General features: G+C 41.4%; 1 protein-coding gene and 1 long non-coding RNA gene across 3 annotated transcripts; one reads left to right on the forward strand and one right to left on the reverse strand.

Moving 5' to 3' along the window:
* Window positions 1-23,476, reverse strand: C2H2orf80 (chromosome 2 C2orf80 homolog). 2 transcript variants are annotated; one of them, NM_001205626.2, is made up of 8 exons: window positions 23,257-23,374; window positions 19,799-19,880; window positions 17,899-17,981; window positions 16,102-16,189; window positions 15,631-15,702; window positions 5,040-5,127; window positions 4,632-4,753; window positions 1-470 (listed from the first exon to the last, which is right to left on the reverse strand). In NM_001205626.2, the coding sequence occupies exons 1-8, from the start codon at window positions 23,295-23,297 to the stop codon at window positions 462-464; spliced, it is 585 nt and encodes a 194-aa protein (NP_001192555.2). In that variant the 5' UTR covers window positions 23,298-23,374; the 3' UTR covers window positions 1-461. The 2 variants fall into 2 exon arrangements, with proteins under 2 accessions (NP_001192555.2, XP_024832383.1); XM_024976615.2 differs by lacking the exon at window positions 4,632-4,753 and having other exon boundaries at window positions 23,257-23,476.
* Window positions 17,976-24,502, forward strand: LOC104971301 (uncharacterized). Its single transcript, XR_009491977.1, has 3 exons — window positions 17,976-18,613; window positions 19,626-19,814; window positions 24,145-24,502. It is a non-coding gene; the product is annotated as an uncharacterized lncRNA (long non-coding RNA).
* Window positions 24,503-26,968: the final 2,466 nt, after the last annotated feature.

Raw genomic sequence — 26,968 nt, forward strand, 5'->3', positions numbered from 1 at the left:
TCATTTTTCTTTTAAGGCTTTATTGAAATGAGTTTAAATGTTTCCATGTGAGAACATAGTAAAGGCAATTGATGAAGGTTAATTTTATTTTGGATTGAAACTTTGGAAAACTGCCTCCTACTCCACTATTCTGCAATGTTCAGTGCTAAACATTTGTAAAATGTGCTGCAAAGTCAGGCTACTCTAACACAGAAATGGTATATATTCTCAAAATTCTCTAGCCACCCATCTTCCAGTCACAATGAAGTAGCATAAGATATATACTTGCTATTAACCACAATATGACCAAACAACATGATTCTAAGATAAGAAAGCTCAACATCCAAAATAACACTTCAATGCACTTTGCATCAAAAGCTAATTGCAAAGAGAAATATGCTGGCAAGAGTTGCAGTTTTAAGATGATGGTTCCCTTCTTCCAGAGACTTTATTATGAACTCCCGTGGTGCAATTCCAAGTTTCTAAGTGACCTGCAGAATAAAAAGATGATTATGGTATCAAACACATCAGTTTAAAATGGACATGAACATTAGCTTTCAAGCTAGAGGAGTTAAGATCAAATATCAGATACCAAGTTGCTGACAAAGATGAGCTAAAATAAAAGTGGGTGCAAAAGAATTTCCATGGAATTCTTCTCAGACATTTGGAAATTGACTTATATTTCTCAATTAAATATAATACATGATCCCACAGAGGGAAATTATTGGGTTAATAATACACTTTATAGTGTATTTCCTAAGAATAAAATTATTCCCTTAAATAACCACAGGATGGTTATTTGTGAATATTTTCTATTTTTTTTGCCCTTGTTCTTTGTTCTTATTTGTCTTTCACGCTTTTTCTACCTTTCCTAGGATGTGGTGTTACTCATACCCATTTTAACTGATAAATGAGCTATTAGTACCAAGCAGTACAAAAGAAATTTTGGAAACTGTTTTCCAGAATACCTGGATTTAAAAAAAAATAATTCTTCTTTTTCCCTTATTTATTAAAGAAATTCAGTGACTGGAAATAAATAGAAAATTCTGAATAAGGCATTAATATCTTGCAGTTTAAAAGTGTTCATCAGCTAAAGACATGATACAGTATCCATAAGGCATAAAAGAAAAGACTAAGACGCTTAAACATAAATGAAAGATTTCTTCAAACAATAAACTAAAAAGGATGTTTCATACATTTGAAAACATTTTTAAAATTTATTTATCTATTTATTTTGGCTGTGCTGGGTCTTCATTACTGTGTGAGGTTTTCTCTAGTGCCAGTGAGAGGAATCTACCCTGTAGTCGTGGTGTTCAGGCTTCTCATTGCAGTGGCTTCTCTTATTTTTAAGCATAGACTCTAGGACATGGGCTCAGCAGTTGTAGCTCTTGGGCTCTAGAGCACTGGCTCAGTATTTGTGGTCCATGGGCTTAGTTGCCCAGAAGTTGTGGCATCTTCCTGGACTAGGGATTGAACCCATATACCCTGCATTGACAGGTGGATTCTGAACCACTGCACCACCAGGGAAGTCCTTTCATTCACGTAATAAGCTATTTATTTTATTTACTTGTTGTTTCTAATCAGGTGTGCATGTGTTAATATGTACATTGATGTGTACATGTATGGCAAATATTAGAATTGAAAATTATTAACAGTTGTTACTTCTGAGGAGTAGGACAGGGGTGTGGGAAAGAGAGGATTCTTTTACTTTTCACTATGTAATTTGAAACTTTTACTGTAAGTACCACTATTTTAATTGAAAAATTAATTTGGAAAGTACATTACCCAAAAGTTGGAAAAGATGCCTGAAGTACACAAATATCAACAATAAAGCATGAAAAGCCCTCACAAATGTGGTTTTTGCTGCTTAGTTATCAAGAAGGGGCCATGTAGGAGGGATTCATCTCAGAATCTGGCCTTACTGCAAGATGGACACTTATACTGTTGACATGCCTGGGTTTACAAGCATCAGTTAACCTATGGGAAAAGCTGGTCCCCAGAAACGAGCATCTCAATCAGTATGGGTAAGGCACAGTGATTTGAGCACACTCACCTAAGGACCATTCACTTACTGCTAATTCACTAATCACCAATAACTACTAAATATCTACTGCCTTGAAAGCACTTTACATCCATGTGGGAAATAATAAGGGAATAAAAGATCTGCTTCCATCAAGAAGCCAACAGTCTTCAATGGTTATGAAAGAAAACATACAGGGAACGAAATTATATTTTCAAAATAACACTCCAATGAATAATCTTGAGAGCTAGATCTTCCAGACATAGGGGGCATAGATGAGCCTCAGAGGGCAATGAACCACTGTTTCAGAGATCTATTTTTTCATGATTAAGCTTAAAGTCTTGATTACTAGTGTGCATGTGTGTGTGTGTGTGTGTGTTATTTCTGGAGTTGTTACTGTTTTCTTATTTTCTGTGTTCTGTTTTACTTCCTAAAGTTTGCTAGGGCTTCCTTTGTGGCTCAGACAGTAAAGAATGCGCCTGAAATGCCAGAGACCCAGGTTCAATCCCTGGGTTGGGAAGATCCCCTGTAGGAGGGCATGGCAACCCACTCCAGTATTCTTGCCTGGAGAATCACCATGGACAGAGGAGCCTGGCAGTCTACAGTCCATGGGGTCAGAAAGAGTTGGACACAACTGAGCAACTAAGCACGCAAAGTTTGCTATTCCCAAACTCATATTTTTAAAATTATTACCTACTTCAAAAAGTAGATCTACTTCAAAAAGATCTTCAGTAACAAAGATATGGTTCTAGAAAAGCTACACCTTCAAGTCTCATTATTGTTATTTGTTGTTTAGTCACTAAGTCACGTCCAACTCTTTCACAAACCAATGGACTGTAGTCTGCCAAGTTCCTCTGTCCATGGGATTTTCCAGGCAAGAATAAAGTCATTTCCTCCTCCAGGGGATCTTCCTGACCCAGGGATTGAACCTGCATTACAGGCAGATTCTTTGCCATCGAACCACCAGGGAAGCCCAAATCTCATTATAGCAAATGTCTTTAAAGGAAATCTCAATATTTTGTAAATATTTCCTAATAACATGGTTGTTACGCTACGTGAATAACACATATTAAAGGCCTAATATTCCCTGGTGGCTCAGATGGTAAAGCGACTGTCTACAATGAGGGAGACCCTGGTTCGAGTCCTGGGTTGGGAAGATCCCCTGGAGAAGAAAATGGCAATCCACTCCAGTACTATTGCCTGGAAAATCCCATGGGCAGAGCCTGGTAAATACAGTCTCTGGGGTCGCAAAGAGTCGGACACGACTGAGTGACTTCACTTTCATTCACTTTCAATATGACCAAAGATTTCAGGCAGTTCTTAAAGCTGTGACTTGCTATGATAAGATTATATTTCTAATCAGTCAATAGTTGGCCTCAGAAAACCTGAACAAATCCTGAGCCCTGTGTGACTCAGCCTAATGAGAGATTCACATTTAAAAATGCATAGTATAGCAACCAAGCTACATAAAAAGGAATTTCAGTTTTCACTTGTGTTTCTTGAATGCTTAGTCACTCAGTCATGTCTGACTCTTTGCAACCCTTTGGACTGCAGCCCACAAGGCTCCTCTATCCATGAGATTTTTCAGGCAAGAACACTGGAGTGGGTTGTCACTTCTTCCTCCAGGGGATCATTCCCTGCTCAGGGATTGAACCCACATTTCCTTTGTCTCTTGGGTTGCAGGCGGATTCTTTGCCTGCTGAGCCATTAGGGAAGCCCCTGTATTTCCTGAAGCAAGCCCAATTCAGAACCTAGTGATTCTGTTTTCAAAATTCCTCTTTCCCTTTCCTACATTACAACCTCCAGCTGACCCAGAGTCTCTCATTCAACAAAATCCTAAAATACCCCAGCCACCCCCTCCACCAAGCCTAAACTACTTTTCTGATTCTCTCCTTGCTTTTAATATATTGACCACCTTGGTCTCTCTGACTTTAAAATTTTCCTTTTCACTTTGTACATTATAATTGAGAACACAGTGTTGGAAAGTCAAAGACCCCTCCTTGCTTTCTCCTTGCCTTCCAGCCTTGTCCATCTCTGACCATTTTCTGAAGTCTGCAACATAAATGTCCAAGGAACCAGATAGGCAGGGCAGAAACAGCAGAGATACAAAGCAGGCAAAGATAAAATTCTTATTAGCAAGAAAGGGATCAAGAATAGGAACATTGGACACAGATATGAACACAGATTTTCTCCTCAACACTTTTACTTGAATCAACAGAATTCTAGTTGGTTAACTGTGGTTAGTATTTCTTAAATGATGAAAAGATAATAATGGTCAATATTTAGGAGTTAACTCGGTTTTAATTCCTTAAGACCCATCAGATCAGATCAGATCAGTCACTCAGTCGTGTCCGACTCTTTGTGACCCCATGAATCGCAGCACGCCAGGCCTCCCTGTCCACACCCATATCAGCGACCTTAAGAGGTAAGTACCATTGTTCTTCCCATTTTACAGAGAAGGAAACTTAAGGCCCAGACAAGTTAAGCAACTTGCCTGAAGTCACACAGCTGATAAATAATGGGCTTTAGTTTCAAAGCCAGAACGTCTAACACCCGAAGGCTAGACTTTTAACTATAAGTACTCCCCAAACACCTGGTATCAGTTTGGTTCAATTTGCATGTTTAGACCTACTTTGTCCTTCAGCTGTGTGTCCAAAGATAAATTTTTTGATGATTTCCATTCCATGGCATTTGCTTTCCTTGTAGAACTGCTGGTGGCATTTTTGTTCATTGCTGCCCTTCTTAGCTTGACACCTAGGGATGCATGAGGTAGTCATATCTGTATTAAACTATTTTTTAAAATAAGTCCACCCTTGGTTTTAGATTCTTCCCTGCTAGAGTCCTCTGCTTCCACCAACAAAAGGTCTGAGAAATGACTTCCCTGATTTCAGAAGGGAAATCAAGTCATAAACATTCCTGATTCTTTTAAATTCCCCCAGACAGAAAGATGTTATTACCAGAACAACTTTGACCTCACTTTGTACGCGTATCTCTGAGTTTTACTTAAATTTCTCTAAGATACAGAAGTAAACAGGCTTACTCTGTTTGCTGGCATATTCTGCGGCTTTGGGTGCTGTTAACATGGCAAAAGGGTGCAAGGAGAGGCGGAAGGGTGGAGCTCGGGGAACCTGAAAGGAAAACAGACCTACTTTTTAAAAGCTGCAGCCACTTTGTGCTGTAAGCAGCTGCTGGTTATAGCACTTGTCTCAAGACTTGGCCTGTTTCCCCAACCCATCTTCCTGACACATGACTAGCATTTGAGGATCACTTTTCATGGGTCATGCGCCTTCCCGTGCTGCCTTTGGTGGCCATTCTTTGCCTAGAATGGTCTTTCACAAAACTGTGCTTTTCAGGTGGCTCCCTTTACCTGGAATAGCCTTTTCTTCCTCTTTTGCCTCAAGGCACCTACTTTTCCTTTAAGATGTGGCTCAAATATCACCTTTTCTGAGAAACTGGTCCAGTTGTCTCCCCAGCTTCCTGCTTCCTTGCTGGCACTCTCCTAACCCATCCTAAGGCCAAATTATGGACTCACTCATCTGTGAATGCAAAGCACATTAACACATAGAACACCCCCAGTGGTGACAGTTAATAACCCACTGTCCGTTGCACCGCATTGGAAACTCAAGGTTAGGACTGTCTCGTCAGTCTTTCATTCACGCAATAAGTTTCTAGTGAGCACTATGGAAGGCAGGCCCTGTTTTAGGAAGCCATGGTTGGTAAGACAGACAAGATTCCAGCCTTTCTAGGGCTGAGTGAGGAGAAAAGAACAATAAACTATTAGATAACCAAGTTCATCATACACTGTGACAAATTGAATCAACTAAACAAGAGGTTGTGCTAACAAGTCATTGGGCAACCATCACTTCAGACAGAAAGGACAGAAAACATGGATTATACAATGAATATTCTCTTTATAGACGGAACGGTTTATAGTCTCCTCAGCTGGGCCCTTCTAGATTTGATCTCAGTCTTTTTTTTTTTTTTAATGTGGACCATTTTTGAAGTCCTTATTGAATTTTTTACAATATTGTTTCTGTTTTATGTTTTGGTTTCTTGGACATGAGGCTTGTGGGATCTTAGCCCCCCAACCAAGGCTAGAACCCGAACCCCCTGCATTGGAAGGAGAAGATTACTAGGGAAGTTCCTGACCTCAGGCTTTTATTGAAATGGTAAACGTATTTATTGAGAGTTTGTGTCATATCCAGCCTTGTAAAGAATTAAATATAAGCATGAATGATGGCTTCTAATCTCAAGAAGCAAGAATACTGGAGTGGGTTGCCCTGTTGTCCTCCAGAGGATTTTCCCAACCCAGGGATCGAACCCAGGTCTCCTTCACTGCAGGCAGATTCTTTACCATCTGAGCACCAGAGAAGTCCATGAATACGGGAGTGGTAGCCTATCCCTTCTCCAGGGGATCTTCCCCACTGGGGAAGATCAAATCAAACTGGGGTCTCCTATATTACAGACAGGTTCTTTACCAGCTGAGTTGGCTCAGATGGTAAAGAAGCTGCCTGCAATGTGGGAGACCTGGGTTCTATCCCTGGTTCAAGAAGATCCCCTGGAGAAGGAAAAAGCAACCCACTCCAGTATTCTTGCCTGGATAGTCTCATGGACAGAGGAGTCTGGCAGGCTGCAGTCCATGGGGTCATGAAGAGTCAGACACAACTGATCAACCAAACCATGCATGACACACAAAACCTCAAGAAGCATGTAATCTATTCCGAAAGATGACCGAGAACAAAGAAAGTAATTAAAAGGAGGCTTTGTATCTGTGTGGAGCAAAGATAGGTGTGATAACAGCCCTGCAGGATGATACACGCCTTGTGTAAGAAAGAAATCTGGCTTGCACAGCGTCTTGATGCATTTCGAATTCCTTGTTGTCCAGTGGTTAGAACTTGGCACTTTCATGCTGTGGCCTACATTCCAGAGAACTAAGATCCCACAAGCCCAGTGATGCAGCCAAAAAATAAAAAGACAGGCCTTTCATGCTTTAGTTTCCCTGTCCACTGGGGAAGAAAGAACCCGAGTATTTTAAAGGTCACTTCCAGTTCATATATCCTGTGACTCCTGATAATTGATAACTTATGCAAGCAGTTAATGTAGCTCTCTCTGTGGTTTATAAGAAAAATTATAAAAATTTACAAGTAGGATAACGTTGAAGTCCTAAACCTAGAGTTAGCTATATGCTCTTTTTTTTTTCCCTTCAAAGTTACTGATTGATACCTTCATTGTACTACTCAGCTAGGGAGTAACAGAGTTGGGACTGGACACCAGTCTGTTGGTCTCTGAAGAGCTTGCTTTGAATTTTGGATGCAAGTTTGAGTGGAGAGGAGTGATGGGTGCTCAGACACTGGGGTGTGGCTTCATGAAGAGAGGAGGAAAGAAGAGATTCTGACATTCTCTAGTTACCTGTCTGTCTTTTTCCTCTTTCTGTTCGGTGTTTCACTCTTCACCTCCTTTTCCTTTTCCCCTCTTTTTCTGTCAAATGGAACTGCAGAATATTTCTATTGCTTGCTTTATTTGTCAAAGGAAGGTTTATGCTCCTTTTCCTTCAGTTTGAAAATGCGTAGAATCTCTTACATTTATCTGAATCTAACTTCAGATCACTCCAGTATTCTTCATCCATGGAGAATATCATGGATGGAGGAGCCTGATGGGCTACAGTCCATGGGATCACAAAGAGCAGACACAACTGAGCGACTAACACCTTCACCACCTTCACTTTCAACTGCAAATAATCATCACATGCGAAGTTCTTAATTTTTTTTTTCCTCCTATGGGTCTAAGTTTCTCAGCAGAAAAACGGCTCCCTGTCAGCAAAAAAATTCCCTCTCAGGAGTAGAACTAGAAGCTTGTATTGTATTAACAGAATTGAACAATTCTGGGTCCTTGATGGCTTTCTGTCACCAGGTGGCAGCAGATAGTCCTGAAAAAAAGCTATCAAGCCCACACAGTACCCATGTGGTGCATGCTAAATCACTTCAGCCATGTCCCACTCTATGTGACCCCATGGACTGCAGCCAGCCAGGCTCCTCTCTCCATGGGATTCTCCAGGCAAGAATACTGGAGTGAGTTGCCATGCCTTTCTCCAGGGGGTCTTCCCAGCCCAGGGTTTGAACCTGTGTTTCTTTCGTCTCCTGCATTGGCAGGAGGGTTCGTTACCACTAGCGCCATCTGGGAAGCCCCAAGTGGCCAGTTCTAGTGGCCAAAAACTCTACATAATCTGATTAGTGTTCAACAGGGCTTTAAGCTTTTGCTTGGGAAGGATTTTAGCTGTTGCTTAGGAGACACTGTATCTGGAGGAATCAAAGTTTATTCATACACATGCAGCCATTAAAGAAGGACCTTTATCAACTATTTTTTTTAAACTACCCCACCTTGTAGTTAAATCCAGTTTTTGTTTGTTTGTTTTATTTTTAAATATAAATTTATTTATTTAAATTGGAGGCTAATTACTTTACAATATTGTATTGGTTTTGCCATATATTGACATGAATCCATCACGGGTGTACATGTGTTCCCCATCCTGAACCCCCCTCCCACCTCCCTCCCTTTACCATCCCTCTGTGTCATCCCAGTGCACCAGCCCCGAGCACCCTGTATCATGCATCAAACCTGGACTGGTGATTCATTTCACATATGATAATATACTTGTTTCAATGCCATTCTCCCAAATCATCCCACCCTCGCCCTCTCCCACAGAGTCCAAAAGACTGTTCTACACAAATCCAATTTTTAAAAATTATGTTATACTCTTAAGGACTGTTTTAAAGTCACTCTCACAATTTAATCTTTGAAATACTATGTTTTCATTAAGAGGGCCTGCTAACTCCTTGTTTAAGATGTAGAGGAAGGTACCTGGACAGAGCTGATGTGCAGCCTCAGGGGAAAGGCCTGAGCTGGCATCCTTGAGGCAGGGAGGACCTTGTGAGGTCCACACGGTAGAGGACCCTTAGACGCTTGTATCTGTGGCTGAAATCATATCATACCCTTTGTGATAATTTATCTAAAGTAGGCAAAGTTTATGTTTTAATAAGGGGCTTCCCTGGTGGCTCAGTGGTAAAGAATTCACTTGCCAGTGTAGGAAAGAAGGTTTGATACTGGGTCAGGAAGATCCGCTAGAAAAGGAAATGGCAACCCACTCCAATCATCTTGCCTGGGAAATCCCATGGACAGAGGAGCCTGGAGGGCTACAGTGCACGGAGTCGCAGAGACTCAGACCCATGACTGAACAACAACAACAACGTGTCTTAATGGTACAGTGGATGTTGATGAGCTCTTTGATTTTTGAATGTTTAGGGACGTGGTCCTTAACTAGCTGTGATTTTTGCCTCTTAGGGGACACATGGCAACACTGAAAGATATTTTAGATCAAGGGGCAGGAGTGGGAAGCTACTGGCATATAATGGGTATGAAACAGGAGGGAAGGGGACAGGGCACAACTTTTGAAAGAATGACATAGCCTGAGGACACAGCATAAACTGATTACAATCAAATGGGTCCAAGAGAGCAGACAAGTCAACTTCAACTAGACCTTGATCCTCAATCGGCAAGCTAAATAACACACCCAGGGGTGCCATGCAGTTCCAGTTCAGTTCAGTTCAGTCGCTCAGTCATGTCTGACTCTTTGCAGCCTCATGGATTGCAGCACACCAGGCCTCCCTGTCCATCACCAACTCCTGGAGCTTACTCAAATTCATGTCCATTGAGTCAGTGATGCCATCCAGCATCTCATCCTCTGTTGTCCCCTTCTCCTCCTGCCTTCAATCATTCCCAGCATCAGGGTTTTTTCAAATGAGTCAGTTCTTCGCATCAGGCGGCCAAAGTATTGGAGTTTCAGCTTCAGCATCAGTCTTTCCAATGAATATTCAGGACTGATTTCCTTGAGGATTCACTGGTTTGATCTCCTTGCAGTCCAAGGGACTCTCAAGAGTCTTCTCCAACACCACAGTTCAAAAGCATCAATTCTTTGGTGCTCAGCTTTCTTTGTAATTCAACTCTCACATGACCACTGGAAAAACCAAAGCTTTGACTAGACAGACCTTTGTTGGCAAAGTAATGTCTCTGCTTTTTAATGTGTTGTCTAGGTTGGTCATGACTTTTCTTTCAAGGAGCAAGCGCCTTTTAATTTCATGGCTGCAGTCACCATCTGCAGTGATTTTGGAGCCCAAAAAATAAAGTCTCTCACTGTTTGCATTGTTTCCCCATCTATTTGCCATGAAGTGATGGGACCAGATACCATGATCTTAGTTTTCTGAATGTTGAGCTTTAAGCCAACTTTTTCACTCTCCTATTTCACTTTTCATCAAGAGGCTCTTTAATTCTTCTTCACTTTCTGCCATAAGGGTGGTGTCATCTGCATATCTGAAGTTATTGATATTTCTCCCAGCAGTCTTGATTCCAGCTTGTGCTTCATCCAGTCCAGTGTTTCTCATTATATACTCTGCATATAAGTTAAATAAGCAGGGTGACAATATACAGTCTTGACATACTCCTGTCCTGATTTGGAACCAGTCTGTTGTTTGATGTTCAGTTCTAACTGTTGCTTCTTGACCTGAGTATAGATTTCTTAGGAGGCAGGTCAGGTGGTCTGGTATTCCCATCTCTTTAAGAATTTTCCAGTTTGTTGTGATCCACACAGTCAGAGGCTCTGGCATAGTCAATAAAGCAGAAGTAGATGTTTTTCTAGAACTCTCTTGCATTTCTGGTGATCCAGTGGATGTTGGCAATTTGATTTCTGGTTCCTCTGCCTTTTCTAAATCCAGCTTGAATGTCTGGAAGTTTATGGTTCATGTACTGTTGAAGCCTGGCTTGGAGAATTTTGAGCATTACTTTGCTAGCGTGTGAAATGAGTGCAATTGTGCGGTAGTTTGAACATTCTTTGGCATTGCCTTTCTTTGGGATTGGAAGGAAAACTGACTTTTTCCAGTCCTGTGGTCACTGTTGAGTTTTCCAAATTTGCTGGAATATTGAGTGCAGTACTTTAACAGCATCATCTTTTAGGATTTAAAATAGCTCAACTGGAATTCCATCACCTCCACTAGCTTTGTTTGTAGTAATGCTTCCTAAGGCGCACTTGACTTCGCATTTCAGGATGTCTGGCTCTAGGTATGTGATCAGATCATCATGATTATATGCAGTTCCAAGGAACCATCAAAGGACTAAAAGGTGGGGGGTGGCCCAATTCCTGGATTTCTCCACTCTTCCTCAAAATAGAGTAATCCTACCACTCATTAGCTTATGAAATTACCAACTCATTAAAACTAACCACACCACATTTCAAGGCGGCTGTACTTACCCTCTGCGATGGCCCACATTCTGTCTGTGGAGTGTGTTTCTCTCTAAATAAATTTACTTCTTACCTATCACTTTGTCTCTCACTGGATTTTCTGAGATGAGACATCAAAAACCTGAGCTTCATTAGGTCCTGAAACCGGGTACTGTGGGTTTTGACTGGGTTCAAGTTCCAGCCATATGGGTTAGAGTCCAAAACTAGGTTTTGGCCGGATTCTGGTCCCAGCCATGTGGGTTAGAGCCCCAAGCAGGGTTTTGGCTGGGTTCGAGTCCCAGCAGATGAGTTCAAGTCCTGATCTGAGGTAAACAGTTTCAGGTGGAAGCCAGAAATTCTGCTAAACAGCTCACAATGCACTAAACAGCCCCAACTCTACCCCCTACACACAAATTATCTGGTTCAAAATGTTGAGAAACCCTGATTTAGAGGAATACGGAGGGAATCAGATACACCCCCAACCCCCTGAGTACCAGAACCTTAACCATAGCTATTGTTTTGAGGTTACCAGATGCCAACCACTAAGGGCTTTACTGATGTAACTCACCTCATTTCCCATAGCAATCCCAGCTTCTGGCTCCTGCTTCTACAAATAAAATCGAGGCTGATAGAGTTTAGAGTTTAGGCTCCACACCCTGGAGCCTGACCCTCCAAATTTTGCCTATAAAAGCTTCTTCCCTGAAACCCATGGGGAGGTTGGGTCTTTAAGCATAAACTGCCCTGTTCTCCTTGCTCGGCCCTGTAATAAACCTATCTCTGCTCCAAACTCTGATGTTTTGGTTGTTTGACCTCACTTGGTATCAGGCACTTGAACTTGAGTTTGACAAAACCCCCTTTCTGAGGATATGATTTATTTTCCTTCAGAGCTGATCATTATGTAGTCTATGTTGTCAACTACAAATTGGCACTTGCCAAGGGCGTTTGCCGTCTGCCTCTGCGGAGATTGAACCCTGTGTTGCTGCAGCTGTTGAACTTCGACACACCCTGAAGGGAGTTCAAGGGTGGAGAGTGAAGCACTCTGTGCTTCAGAGAAAGTGGTGGTACAGGTCTTTAGATAGATATTTTTAGGAACTGATTTCATGATTCCAAACCTGACATCTCTTCATATCTAGAAAAGTGCTAAATCTTTTCATGGAGACATCAGCTCCTCTTGACTAGCAGAAACCTTTTGTAAAGTAAACATTTGATTGCATTGAACTCCCCCTTCACTAAAATCTTATGTATTGACCTTCCCCCAGTACCTCTTTGGCGCAGTCTCTCAGAGCTATCTGAGGTCCTGTCTCCTGGGCTGCAGTCCTCATTTGCCCTCAGTAAAACTTAACTCACAATTCTTACAGTGTGCATCTTTTTAGTGGACAAACAGAACTGGACATGGAGCAACTGACTGGTTCAAAATTGGGAAAGGAGTATGTCAAGGCTGTATATTGTCATCCTGCTTATTTAATATATATGCAGAGTTGCTGTTGTTTTTATTCAGTCACCCAGTAGTGTCCGACTCTTTGCGACCCCATAGACTGCAGCACTCAAGGCTTCCCTGTCCCTCACCATCTCCTGGAGTTTGCCCAAGTTCATGTCCATTGCACTAGTGATGCCATCCAGCAATGTCGTCCTCTGATGCCCTCTTCTTCTGCTCTCAATCTTTCCCAGCATCGGGTCTTTTCCAATGAGTCAGCTGTTTGCATCAGATAACTAAAATACTGGAGCTTCAGCTTCAGCATCAGTCCTTCCAGTGAAATTCAGAATTGATTTCCTTTAGGATTGACTGGTTTGATCTCCTTGCTGTCCAAGGGACTCTCGGGAGTCTTCTCTAGCACCACAATTGGAAGGAATCAATTCTTTGTTGCTCTGCCTTCTTTACCATCCAGCTCTCACAACCATATGTGACCACTGATAAGACCATAGCCTTGACTTTACAGACTTTTGTCAACAGAGCGATGTCTCTGCCTTTCAGCACACTGTCTAGGTTTGTCAAAGCTTTCCTGCCAAGAAGCAATTGTCTTCTGATTTCATGGCTGCAGTCACCAACCCGGTGATTTTAGAGCCCAAGAAGAGGAAATCTGTCACCACTTCCACCTTTTCCCCTTCTATTTGCCATGCAGTAATGGGGCCGGATGCCATGATCTTAGTTTTTTTAATATTTAGTTTTAAACTGGCTTTTTCACTCTTCTCCTTCACCCTCATCAAGAGGTTCTTTAGTTCCTCTTCACTTTCTGGCATTAGAGTGGTATCATCCACATATCCGAGGTTGTTGATGTTTCTCCCACCTATCTTGATTCCAGCTTGTAATTCATCCAGCCTGACATGTTTGCAGAGTACATCATGCAAAATGCCAGGCTGAATGAACCACAAGCTGGAATCAAGATTGCTGGGAGAAATCAACAACCTCAGATATGCAGAGGGTACCACTTCGGCTTCCCTATATGTATATACATACATACATACATATATATATATACACATACACATATATTGATATTCTTTTTAGGTTCTTTTCTTATAGGTTACTACAAAATATTGAATATAGTTCCCTGTGCTATATAGTAGGTCCTTGTTAGTTATCTATTTTATATATATTAATGTGTATATTTTAATTCCAAACTCCTAATTTATCTTTCCCCACTCCCCTCCATTTTGGCCCCTTTAATGAATCTGGTTTATCCAAGCTACTTGAACACCCATGTTTGCAAACCTGCTTGATGGATAACCCTGCTAAGACTGGAGGGCTTCATGGTGCCTTTCCTTCCAGGATGTGATTTTCCATATATGTCCTCTGGCCACTTGAGTTGAAACCAAGCAACTAGATCTGCCTACTGCCTGCCTTTGTCCTCTGCTAGGCAAAGAAGATGAAGGGAAGAAAACACAATGTCTGAAACAGAGGGACTTGGGCTCAGATATTTATATGTATGTGTTGAAGGGGGTGGTTTGAAAGGAAAGCCTAAAAGGGGGAAATCCTAGAAGTGAGAAATCTGCAGGAAAAAAATCAAACAGGATTAAAGCAGTGTGGTTTGCTTGACTCTCTAAGAAAACAAAAAACGTAGTCTTTCTTCAAAAGCCAAGAAGAGCTTGGTGTCTGAGGAGCATTAGTCTTGGGGTGGCTTATACTTCAACCAAGGAAGCATGTCAGCTCCAATATGAGATATGAAATCTATGAGAAAGTGATTTTTTCAGACTCACCCACCCTTGTATCCCTGCACCTACGACTATAACAAATGAATGAATGAATGGAAGAGTTGAAACCAGAGAAATCAGAGAGGGGGTGCTGATTTCCTCCATGATCCAGGGAATTTGAGTCTCAAGACCAGGCCAGCTTACATATGGACTAAGGTGAGAGGACCACTGGATTCAGTTATGATACTTCTGAGTAAATGCTGGAGTCCTAAGGTGGCCCTGGTAGACTCCTGACTTTATATGACCCCACCGTTTGCAGGATGGTCTGCAGGTAAGACAGCAAGGCAGGCAGTGTTCCTGTGGCCACAGCCCTGCCCCTGCCCTGGCCTCCCTTCCAAACCCTGGTGGGGACAAGGGAAGTGACAGTGGGAGCAGAAGGCCTTGTGTGGGTTCTCCTGGCTTCCCTCCCTGACTTCCTCCCACTCCACACCGCTGCCCGACTCTACCCACCCCATCTGCCCTTTCTTCTTCTCTTTTCTAGAGGTTATCCAAAGGCAAAGGGATCATCAGTTCACCTCTAAATAGAAGCCCATATTTAAAATGTTTAGTAAATGTTTATATATTCATAAACAGCAAAACCTGAACTAATAGTAAAGATAATTCAGAATACTCTGGGCTATTTGTTTTCTATGTTTCAGGATTAGTATATGGAAACCCAAAGAGAGGAAGGGACACAGTCAGAATTCAACCTGGACTCCCTGATCTTTAGTACTTCAACTGGACTGAATTCCAAGCAGTCTTGTGGAAAGGAGAAATGTGGCAGCAGTACACTAGATAATTTCTCATGAGAATGAACATTGCAGATCTTGTCCTGGTTCTAGAAGTTATGGTACATCATACAAGAGGAGCACTTGGATTTACCAGACCCATATTATGAAAAGTGTAAGTGAGAACTTTTGTTAATGCAGAACAGAGACAGCATCTAGACTTTAAGGTGCTCAAGTGGCTGCCTCTATTTATGAATTAATAAAATGCATTTGCTATTATGAGTATAGTCCTCTATGTAGTGAAAGCATCTTAGATTTATTACTGAATAAGGTATAATTATATTTGGTTTTATATATTTTGATATGAAGCTGTCATTTCATGCCTGAAAATACAATATTATCAATTTATAAAATAAAGAAATTCTCTCTAAAATTCCATTATGTTGATAGTTTCAGGTCATCCTTACCTTGGCAGCACCAGAACTGGAAGAAGAGCCAGCCCCATAAATTTTAAAGACTTCCTCAATTGGGATACTGTTCTGTTAAACAATAAAATAATAACACAAATATATTATCATATCATGACTTTTCTCTTATTGTAAAATAAGACTATTACAGCTCCTGCACATTCAGTACCATGCCTGGAGAGCATGGGCACCAGATAAATAACTTTAAAATAAATGGATAAGTCAGAGTATCCTAACATCAGTTATTTATGTGTTATTTTTTCCCTTAAATCCCTTAAAAAGATATATTTTTTTTACAATATAATACAGAAGTCAGTCTTTTTATTAACCTTTAAAAATGAAAATTTTAATTTCAATAAACTTTAAATATTTAGAAACATTGGTTGAAAAATAAAATAAGTATTCTTTAATATAAAATGCACATTATAGATGCAAAATCTTCATAGATGCAAATAATGTTCTTTTCCTTACCATTAAGATTCCAGCATAAGATGATAAAATCATTGCTTCTCGTTCTCTGTGGTTTGGATATATGGGTCTACCCCGAAATGACATTTTCCTAAGGGGGAATATGAATAAGAATGGAGGGTTTATTCTTGTTCTTTTTAACAAGAATTTTTGACAAGGTTGTGATGATAATCGTAAGTAATAAATAATAGCCAATGGCTGCTTGCTATGCATTTATTCACAAAACTGGTATGCTTAATCCATCATCGGCAAAGTATACACTTTGATTTTTGAATCTTCCAACAGTGGTGATGAATTTACCCTCCTCTACCCATGTTTCCACAGGTATCAAACCCCAGAGGAGTGGCCACTATGGTGGACAATTGTGGTTTTACCAACCCATATCCTTTTCTGTTCTTGTGGCAATTGCTTGGGGGTAACTGCCTTCCCCCTGTGTAAGCCTATAAAGCTTCCCCCTGTATAAGCTTCTAGGAGCGTGATGACACCCCTAGATTCCAAGGATGGAAAACACGCTGTGGACTAATTTAGCCAGCATGTTCTCTCCCTCACTCCACCCCCAGATAAGTCAGAGCAAACAGTGCCATTGAGACACAGTTCTGTGCTTTTTAAAGATCCATTCTCCCCTGGCCTGACTGTTGTGATAAAGTAGGCTAAAACTAGAAATAGTGTCCACTCAGAGGAAATAGCCAAGAGGTAGATCCTGATGACCTGGTTTGAGTTTTGAATTAAGCCATGCCTGATGCCACTCTACCCGTGGACTTTGCAGATACAGAGGCAATAAATCTCTCCTCCTTTCTTTTTTATTTTTTCCTGCTTAAGTCCATTCACATTGGATTTTCTGCTTATTGCAACTAAATACTAACTGATCCAACCATTTAGCCCCAGGTGTGTGTGCTAAAGCAACAGAGCAGAAAAAAACAACTGGCCTCTTGAACAAGGGATTCAATCCTGACGTCATCAGTTTCATGTTCTTTCTAGCTGAATGAGTCTGCCTGGCACATACAGGTGTGGTTAGTCGCTCAGTCATGTCCAACTTTCCATGACCCCATGGACCATAGCCTGTCAGGCTCCTCTATCCAGGCTTTTCCAAACAGGAATAATGGAGTGGGTGTCATTTCCACCTCCAAGGGATCTTCCTGACCCAGGGATCAAACCCACGTCTCGTATGCCACCTGTATTGGCAGGCTGGTTCTTTACCACTATCGCCACCTGGAAAGCCCCACATTTGAGAGAAAATGCCAATAATCCTGGCAAGCATTAAAACAGTGGTGATTCAAACTGCTTAGCTCAGGTACACATCTGGTTAAATGCTTAAGAAGTAATGTTTGATGGTCCTTGGGAAAAGATTGCAGCTTTACCCAAAAAACTGATCATTTTTTTAAAAATCAAGGCATGTACACAATAAAGCACAGTTATATTTCTAAGACAAAACATCTTACGCAAGAAAGATCTGTATCTGACAGAAACCAATTCACAGGGATGCTAAATATGTAAGCATGGATAAGACTTCCTCAAACTGACGACTGTGAGATTTTTTCAGGTTTCTAGCTGGAGACATGGAGAAGGAAATGGCAACCCACTCCAGTGTTCTTGTCTGGAGAATCCCAGGGACTGGGGAGCCTGGTGGGCTGCCTCTGTGGTCGCGCAGAGTTGAACACGGCTGAAGTGACTTAGCAGCAGCAGCTGGAGACAAATACTCAATAGTATTTTCAAATCAGAGTGCCTTGTGATAAATTTCCTCTGTCATTACTCGTTGTTTAAAAAAAAAAAAAAAACAGGAAAAAGGAGTATTCAACTTACGCTTTCTCCCACTCCAGCCAAGTTAAGTCTTCTGAGTGATCCAGCCATTGCAAAGCAACATTGATGGCCAAGTCATAGTGTGCCTGGAAGCAGGGAGCACAGAGAACAAAGTAACAGGCTGAGACATTGACTGAAGCTCACCCTGGCAATGACAATGGCACTGCTAAGCCTGTTCTAATCTTTTGTCATGTCCGCAACAGTGAGGATCACCAGCTGTGTCCTGTAACCTGATGCTCAGATAGAAATAACTAGTGTTCTTCCGGCATTACATTTAACCCCCCACTAGACAAATGTGTGTGTGTGTTGGGTGGGTGGGTGGAGGTGCCAGAAATGATTGATGGATTCATGAAATACTAAATTGGGAATCAGGGAATCTGGGTTCAAATCTAGGTTACTGCTAACAACTCATGGTACTATATCCTTGGGTGAGCAATTGCTGTTCTCAGGGCCTCAACTTCCTTGAATTAGAAAATAGAAAAAGGGGAAGGTAGAGAAAGAGGGACATAGAGAACAATTTCTAATTTGGTGTAACGTCAGAAACGTGCTCCCAGGGTCACAGAGGAGGTGTGTCCACCTGATGAGTTGGGAGAATCCCTAGAGACTCAGAAAAGAGGCTTCGGCAGAGCTGGGCTTGAAGGATGAAGAGAATTTCCGTAGGTGAAGGACCTCCTGGGCAGAGGGTCCAGTGGACGCAAGGAACTGGAGGTAGACCTGGGTAAGTGACTTGCCTTCTGTGTGCTAAAAAGCTAAGGACCAAGTCAGTGTTCATTCTTATCATATTGACCACCTTTTCCTGTCATTTCTAAGTGTATTCACCATTTATCTGCCAAATCATTCCTTCTCAGTTTGACGAAGAAAGGTCAGTTTTGTTTTTGTGTTTGTAGATGAATTCCAAGGTTCTAGGTAATCTTAACATTCTCTAAAAGGTGTAACAATGTAATCATTTCTTTCAGGGACTGAACCAAGCTGAAAAGAGAAAGAAAGAAAAAGAAAAGGAAGGAAGGAAGGAGGCAGGAAGGGAAGGAAGGGAGAAAAAAAAGAAAGGCAATAATCACTTGTTGAAACCTAATTGGAAGATTGATGCCTGGATAGGTAGAGCTGTCATCACCTGTTTGCTCATTAGAAAGGCATTATCTCCAGCCTCACCCCAGACCTCCTGAATCAAAACGGTCTTGTAATAAGACCTCATTAAAGTTTGACCAGCACTTGTCTAATCGATTTAATTTCTCTATTTAATACATGCATAGAGAAGTAGTTTAGAACATGAAACCTTCCTTAACTGCTCATTCAGTACCAGGGAAATCAGACAGGGATGGGCGAGAGGAGGGGGAGACACGTGGTCCTGCCTCCTCATTAGTGCAAGAACAGTAAATGGGTAGTATAAAAAGGCTGAGGGCTTACTAATCTCTTTTTAATTAGATCTCTTCACAGCTTCTTTAATTCATGTGAAGTAAATTTGATTACATAGCATGAATCTGAGTTTCAACAGGTATAATAACAGGAATTTAGGATTATTCAATTACTTGGTTTTCTCCATGAATGGTAAAAAATTATGACATTTGAGAACTATACAATAGTAGTTTAATCTCATCAAAAGGCGTTTAAGATCATGGCTGTCATACTTTTAATTGTATACTCATTTTGCTTTTTTTATCTTTTCTCTCATATAAGTAAATAAATAGCGAAAGTCTCGTGACTTTTTACTTTCTCATTCTTCTTGCTTTCAGTTTAATGAGTTGAAAAGACCACCTGGACAATCCTATGATAACAGATGAGAAAGAGGAAATTCTGGGGGAAGGGGATCAAGATTAGCCTCATTTACGATGGACATTAGATCCGGTTCCTCCCTGTAACACACATATGACACAGATGTGATTTGCAGCAGTATGCCTTTCTTTACCATATCATCTAGAAAGGTGAGTTGCCTTCTTCCTTTTGGGTCAAACTCATTCTCCCGAAGTCTGATGCCAATATAATCTCCCCTTAAAAACAAGAGAGCAGGATTGAACTAGCAGGAATGACACAGAAGCGCGGTCTGCCGAAGATTCCTCCCCAATTCCTCCCTCCTCCACCAAATACAAGAGAAGTCACCGATGGCTCTAGTAGCTGAATCAATATTCATTTTGATTTAAACAGCCATTCTGCAACCCTGCAGATTTAAAGTGTCCAACCATAATGAACAAATAAAACTCACATAGAACTGAATTTCTAGGAAAGCAGGGAGTATGATAAACCCTCAATAGGCAGAACAGATGTTACAAAACCGAAAGGATTGAGACCCCCTCTTTGAAGATTCCCCTGCTGCCCTTGCTAAATTCAGGCAGAATGTCTAAAGTTGATAACTTCCAGATATATGATATGCCATACAGATATATTAGTTAGCTTGAAGGCTTTTTCCCCCCCGTTAGAATGCAAATACCGTTAGGAGGGTTAGACATAAAAACGTATTAGTGATTCCACTTTAGTGTATACTTATCAGGTCCTTCCCTAATGGACTTTTAATAAGGGGAGAGTAGAATAAGGGCCCTGGGAGGTGAATAGAAAGGGGTACTACCCTAGGAAAGTTGGGAGGAGAGACTGGATGTAGGAAAAAAGACTCTGGGGTTTCCAGTGTCAATCTCACAGTGTTACATAAGTAGAGTTCTGTTGGTCAAGGTCTTTACCAAACACTTTGGGCAAGTTCCTATGCTGGAGATAAATTTGCTTTTGGATTCTAAAGCTGTTTTGTGTCATTAAGCTATTCTAGACTAATAAAAATTATTGAAGTTTTGCTTTGTAATTTCAAGACACTTTATTTAAAGTAGCCAGGCTATAGTTTTTCCAGTAGTCATGTATGGATGTGAGAGTTGGACTGTGAAGAAAGCTGAGCGCTGAAGAATTGATGCTTTTGAACTGTGGTGTTGGAGAAGACTCTTGAGAGTCCCTTGGACTGCAAGGAGATCCAACCAGTCCATTCTGAAGGAGATCAGCCCTGGGATTTCTTTGGAAGGAATGATGCTAAAGCTAAAACTCCAGTACTTTGGCCACCTCCTGTGAAGAGTGGATTCATTGGAAAAGACTCTGATGCTGGGAGGGATTGGGGGCAGGAGGAGAAGGGGACGACAGAGGATGAGATGGCTGGATGGCATCACTGACTCGATGGATGTGAGTTTGAGTGAACTCCGGGAGTTGGTGATGGACAGGGAGGCCTGGCGTGCTGTGATTCATGGGGTCGCAAAGAGTCGGACACGACTGAGTGACTGGTCTGATCTGATCTGACTATACGCTGAGGAAGGCTTTCTTATCTCTTCTTGCTATTCTTTGGAACTCTGCATTCAGATGCTTATATCTTTCCTTTTCTCCTTTGCTTTTCGCTTCTCTTCTTTTCACAGCTATTTGTAAGGCCTCCCCAGACAGCCATTTTGCTTTTTTGCATTTCTTTTCCATGGGGATGGTCTTGATCCATGTCTCCTGTACAATGTCACGAATCTCAGTCCATAGTTCATCAGGCACTCTATCTATCAGATCTAGTCCCTTAAATCTATTTCTCACTTCCACTCTATAATCATAAGGGATTTGTTTTAGGTCATACCTGAATGGTCTAGTGGTTTTCCCTACTTTCTTCAATTTCAGTCTGAATTTGACAATAAGGAGCTCATGATCTGAGCCACAGTCAGCTCCTGGTCTTGTTTTTGCTGACTGTATAGAGTTTCTCCATCTTTGGCTGCAAAGAATATAATCAATCTGATTTAGGTGTTGACCATCTGGTGATGTCCATGTGCAGAGTCTTCTCTTGTGTTGTTGGAAGAGGGTGTTTGCTATGACCAGTGTGTCCTCTTGGCAAAACTCTATTAGCCTTTGCCCTGCTTCATTCCGTATTCCAAGGCCAAATTTGCCTGTTACTCCAGGTGTTTCTTGACTTCCTACTTTTGCATTCCAGTTCCCTATAATGAAAAGGACATCTTTTTTGGGTGTTAGTTCTAAAAGGTCTTGTAGGTCTTCATAAGAACCATTCAACTTCAGCTTCTTCAGCGTTACTGGTTGGGGCATAGATTTGAATTACTGTGATATTGAATGGTTTGCCTTGGAAATGAACAGAGATCATTCTGTTGTTTTTGAGATTGCATCGAAGTACTGCATTTCGGACTCTTTTGTTGACCATGATGGCTACTCCATTTCTTCTAAGGGATTCCTGCCCGCAGTAGTAGATATAATGGTCATCGGAGTTAAATTCACCCATTCCAGTCCATTTTAGTTTGCTGATTCCTAGAATGTCAATGTTCACTCTTGCCATCTCCTGTTTGACCACTTCCAATTTGCCTTGATTCATGGACCTGACATTCCAGGTTCCTATGCAATATTGCTCTTTATAGCATCAGACCTTGCTTCTATCACCAGTCACATCCACAACTGGGTATTATTTTTGCTTTGGCTCCATCCCTTCATTCTTTCTGGAGTTATTTCTCCACTGATCTCCAGTAGCATATACACACACACATATATATGTATATGTATATTTATAAGTTTATATTTATATTAGTTCTGAAATTCTAGTTCTTTGGATGAGATATGTAGAGGAATTGGCATTCCTAATTATGGTTTGTTCTTTATTATGTTGACCTCCAAACACATGCATATAAAATGTGTGAATTCATATTGCAGCATTTCTTAAGCACTTGTTAAAAGATAATTATCTTAGTAGGCAGAGAAAATATATTTAATGGGGACTATAATGATGTTTTTAATAAGTGTATTATTGTTATGCCTATAATCTTGAAATAGAACCATAATAACCTTTCTTCCCCTTTTTATATGGTCTTTGATTTTCACCAACCTCTTAACAAAGTATCAAGTAAATGAAAAGCTACCACAGGAGAAAAAAATTTCCATGGGAAAACTTAATGTTTTCTTTATGTGTTTAAAATGAAGTTTGGATGGCAAAAAATAGAGATAAATTATTTAACCGATAAGATTCACAATAGAAGAAGCAGAAGCTGCAATGTAAATGCTGCACCCTTGGGTACATTTTTTCAGGAATCTCACTCATATCTTTTACTAGTCGAACCCTTTCAAAGGCATACCCTGCCCAGCGCGGACTGGAGCTCTCAGCTCAGATCCTAGGCTCTAGAGTAGGGATGTCTCAGTTGTGCACACTGCTGGCAGAAACATCCTCTCTAGAGATTTAGCATCCTGCTTTGGACCACATGTGAGGCCCTCGGGACAGGAGACAGAGGCCAGATCATCTGGCTGTCTCCTACACCACAGGAACAAATTCTTCCCTAGGCTTTTAACCCCTCTGCCAATATCCAGACTATCTATGACATACAACCCACCAAATGCTCAGTGCAATAAATGTAAGCTATTTTCCATCAGACTTACAGGAGCTTTTTCATTTCCTTCTTTAGGAGCCTTCTTTCCATGATTAAAGGCTTATCCAGCTAAGCAGGTAACTGCAGCTACACTGCACCTTTATCCTTTGGAAAGACCCAGCGTCTCTGAGCCTTCAAGCTACAGCAGCAAATCAGAGAGAATTTGAATAAAGGATGCTATCACTCCTAATACCAGTCATGGAGTCCTAGGCTTTGGAAGGGATCTGAGAGCAGGCCTCTTATCCAGCAGGTTTCCAGGTCAGAAAGCTGCCTGCCAGCCAGTGCACTGTGCCTTGAATTTATCTGACACTTCTTATTCCTTCCAAATTTTTTGTCAGTATTCATCATTTACTTATTCTTGCAATAAACTCACAAGTAAAACAGACACGGCTCATATAATCGTGGATGAGACTATATAGACAGAAGCATCCAAACACAGATGGTTTGTGATCTGAATGTGTTTGAGTTCTGTGTGCATTCAACATAGTGACTCTCTGTGAATCCACCTGGTTCATGGCTCGTGATGGCATTTTCTATAGAACCTATGTACAACTTTCAATGGCCAGCAGGTCCTTGTAGAAACATGTGGTGATGACAAAGGTGAGGCCATATCTTCAATTCTCACCCCCGCTTTGAACCAGAAATTGAGCCTAGGTGATGGAGTAAAATGGGGCCTGATGTCACAAAAAAGAGTTAGTTTTTTACAAATTATCACCATTGAATGGGGTGCCCAGAGATAGGTATATAAATAGGATATCAACTTTATCTGCAGTGTTTTATTTCTTTAAAAAAAATCTAAAGCAAATTGTGATGGTTAATTTTATGTGTCAACTTGGCTGGGCCACTCTGTCCATATTTGTGGTCAAACATTATTTTTATTTATTTATTTTTTGCACAGGTGGTTTCTGAAGGAGATTAACATTTAAATTAGTAGACTTTAAGTAAAGCAGATGACTCTCCATTATGTGGGCGAGTCATCCAGTCAGCTGAAGACCTTAAAAGAACAAAGAACGATCTTCCTAAGCAAGAAGGAATTCTGCCAGCAGACCACCTTCAGATTTGAACTGCAGCTCCTCGTTGAGTCTCCATCCTGACTGCTGACCCCATCAGACTTTGGGACTGGTCAAGCCACCACGATCACATGAGCCAGTTCAATAAACTAATTCTCTCCCTATATTGTTTCTGTTTCTCTGTAGAACCCTGGCTAATACACATCTAAGAAAATTGTTAACATTTGTTGACTCTGGAATTATAGGCCTATGGATAGTCATTATATTACCTTCTCTACTTTTGAAATTTTGCACATGTTTTTAAATCACTAATCCAAAATGGCTGGGGAAAAAAAGCTTTAAAAACTTCTAAAATGGTAGCATATAAACATTAAGCTTTATCCGATTAAGCTCTCCAACAATAATTGGATGCCACTGATTTAAATAAATTCTTCACCTGTGCTTAGTCACTCAGTTGTGTCTGACTCTTTGCAACCCCATGGACTATCGCCTGCCAGGCTTCTTCCTCTGTCCATGGGGATTCTCCAGGCAAGAATACTGGAGTGGGTTGCCATGCCCTCCTCCAGGGGATCTTCCCATCCCAGGGACCAAACCCAGATCTCCCGCATTGCAGGCGGATTCTTTACCGTCTGAGCCACGTGGGAAGCCCAAATTCTTCACCAAATCAATTAAATTATTTTGGACCATACTTGCTGTGGCTTCATCTGCTAAAGCCCTAGATGAGATGTAGAAAAGGGAATAAAGCTGGAGCATAGGAATTGAAGTAAAGATAAAGACAGGACTGTTGTGCCCTACAGGAGAGTCAACTGGGAGAGGACACTGCAAGCCAGAAAGGTTTTCTGGTGGCTTAGACAAGGAAAAGCGCTGGGCCTGGAGAGACCAGATGCCGGAATGTGAAGTCTGCTCCAGCACTGACTGCTGTGGCCATGGCCAAGCCTCTTGGCTCTGCTGCACTCCAGTCTCAGGTGTTGTCTAAAATGTGATGAGGCTGGTTAATGTCATCCAGAGCACCTTTCACCCTAACATTCCACAACTCCATAAAGGCTAGCATTTATGGAAGACTGTGTTATCATGCTTCCAATTCAATAATTAGAAAAACAGTTGTTGATAAACATTTGTCCTACCTCAATTCCTTGACTGGAGTGGGGCTTAGATGCCTTTTTAAAAAGTAAAAGATTAGCCTTTGCTTTAACCTATTCTTATTTTGTAATTCTGAGCTAGTCCTTTGAATTTCAGATGCACCAATTATAAAATGTGAGTCTCTTGGTTGTTGGGACAACTTTCTCTTAGACCCATTTTCCTTCCCCCTTATCATTCAGTATCACATAATAGGCAGATTTTTTCCCCCTTTTTTTTGGCCACGCTGCTTGGCTTGTGAGATCTTGGTTTGGTAACCAGGGAATGAACCCATTCTCTTAGCAGTGAAAGCGTGATGTCTTAACCACTGGACCTCCAGAAAATTCCAGTAAAAGATTTTTAAAATATGAGCAACTTCCATTCCACAAAGCCAGAGGTCGGCAGACCCTGTGAAGCCACCTTGAATGAGTGAATTTGCTTCTCTGTGTTTTCATGTTTCCTCCTCTGTAAAACAAGCATTGAATGATTGGAGGGGTTTCTGCCAGCTGTCCAGTTCAGTGACTCACGTGCATTGTGCCTGGTTGAAAGAGGACCATTTGCACAGACTCTGTTCAGCTTAAATTTGAATTCAGCCAGTCACTCCTCTTTTCGGTCTATAGAGTTTTAATGAAACAAGATTCTGGCTGGAAATACACAGAAAAGAGCTGCTGAAAAGGTGTCAGCCATCTCGTGCATTAGCTGTTTCATAGAAACCACCTTCCCCCAGAAATCACAGCCCCCATTTTCCATAGGAATATCACACCTTTTAAGAATATCTGCACACTCGCAGCAGGTTCCCACTCTGTACCCCACATCTATGGTACAGGTCTTTCAGACTGTGTTCTATTAAGAAATTCCCCTTTCATAATCTCTCGCCAGCCAGAGTGATCCCAGTGCTTTTGTTCTCTCTGTGCTTCTGGAGGCGTGCTTGAGCATCCACTGGAATGGTGTTCACAGACATTCAGAAAAATAGATGCCTTTTTTGGGGGGAGGTGGGGGTTGCTAGGAAACGGTGACTGAATGAAAATATTTTGTTTTTTAAAATACACCTACACACCCTGAAGGGAAAAAAGAAATCTTACGTTTGGGACAGGAATATGATCCTGACCTGGAGTTCACGGATCTTTTTACCTAAGCAGGCTTTGGTTTCCCTTCTAAATGATTCATGGAAAGGTGAGAGCCTGCAAGCCTTCCACCTCCCCCAGGAATTTTTGTATAGCTCAGTGGGAGACCCTGGAGTCAACTGACCAAGCAAGGATTTCTAGGGAGCCAGTGAACCTCTGGCTCACCACACACACAGGCTGATTCTACTTGGTGACCATAGACATGGGGGCAGGGAAATCCTGAAGAAGCATCACCATTTCTCTCCTGCTAGGTGTCTCCCTGCTCACACATTTGTTCCTCATCTCGAACACTTCCTCCCTTGCGTAAAGCTTGCTGACAATCTCCCATGGATCTTAGATGTAAACTCCTAACCATGACCTGTGAGTAAGTGTCCTCATGACCCTGAACAGGTGCTGACTTTGTCACTCTGGCCCATCTAGGTCTGGGTGTCTATTAACATTACCACTTAACTCTCATTTCCTCTCCTCTTTG

Source organism: Bos taurus, chromosome 2 (genome assembly GCF_002263795.3).
Source record: "Bos taurus isolate L1 Dominette 01449 registration number 42190680 breed Hereford chromosome 2, ARS-UCD2.0, whole genome shotgun sequence".
In the NCBI taxonomy this organism is placed as follows: domain Eukaryota; kingdom Metazoa; phylum Chordata; class Mammalia; order Artiodactyla; family Bovidae; genus Bos; species Bos taurus.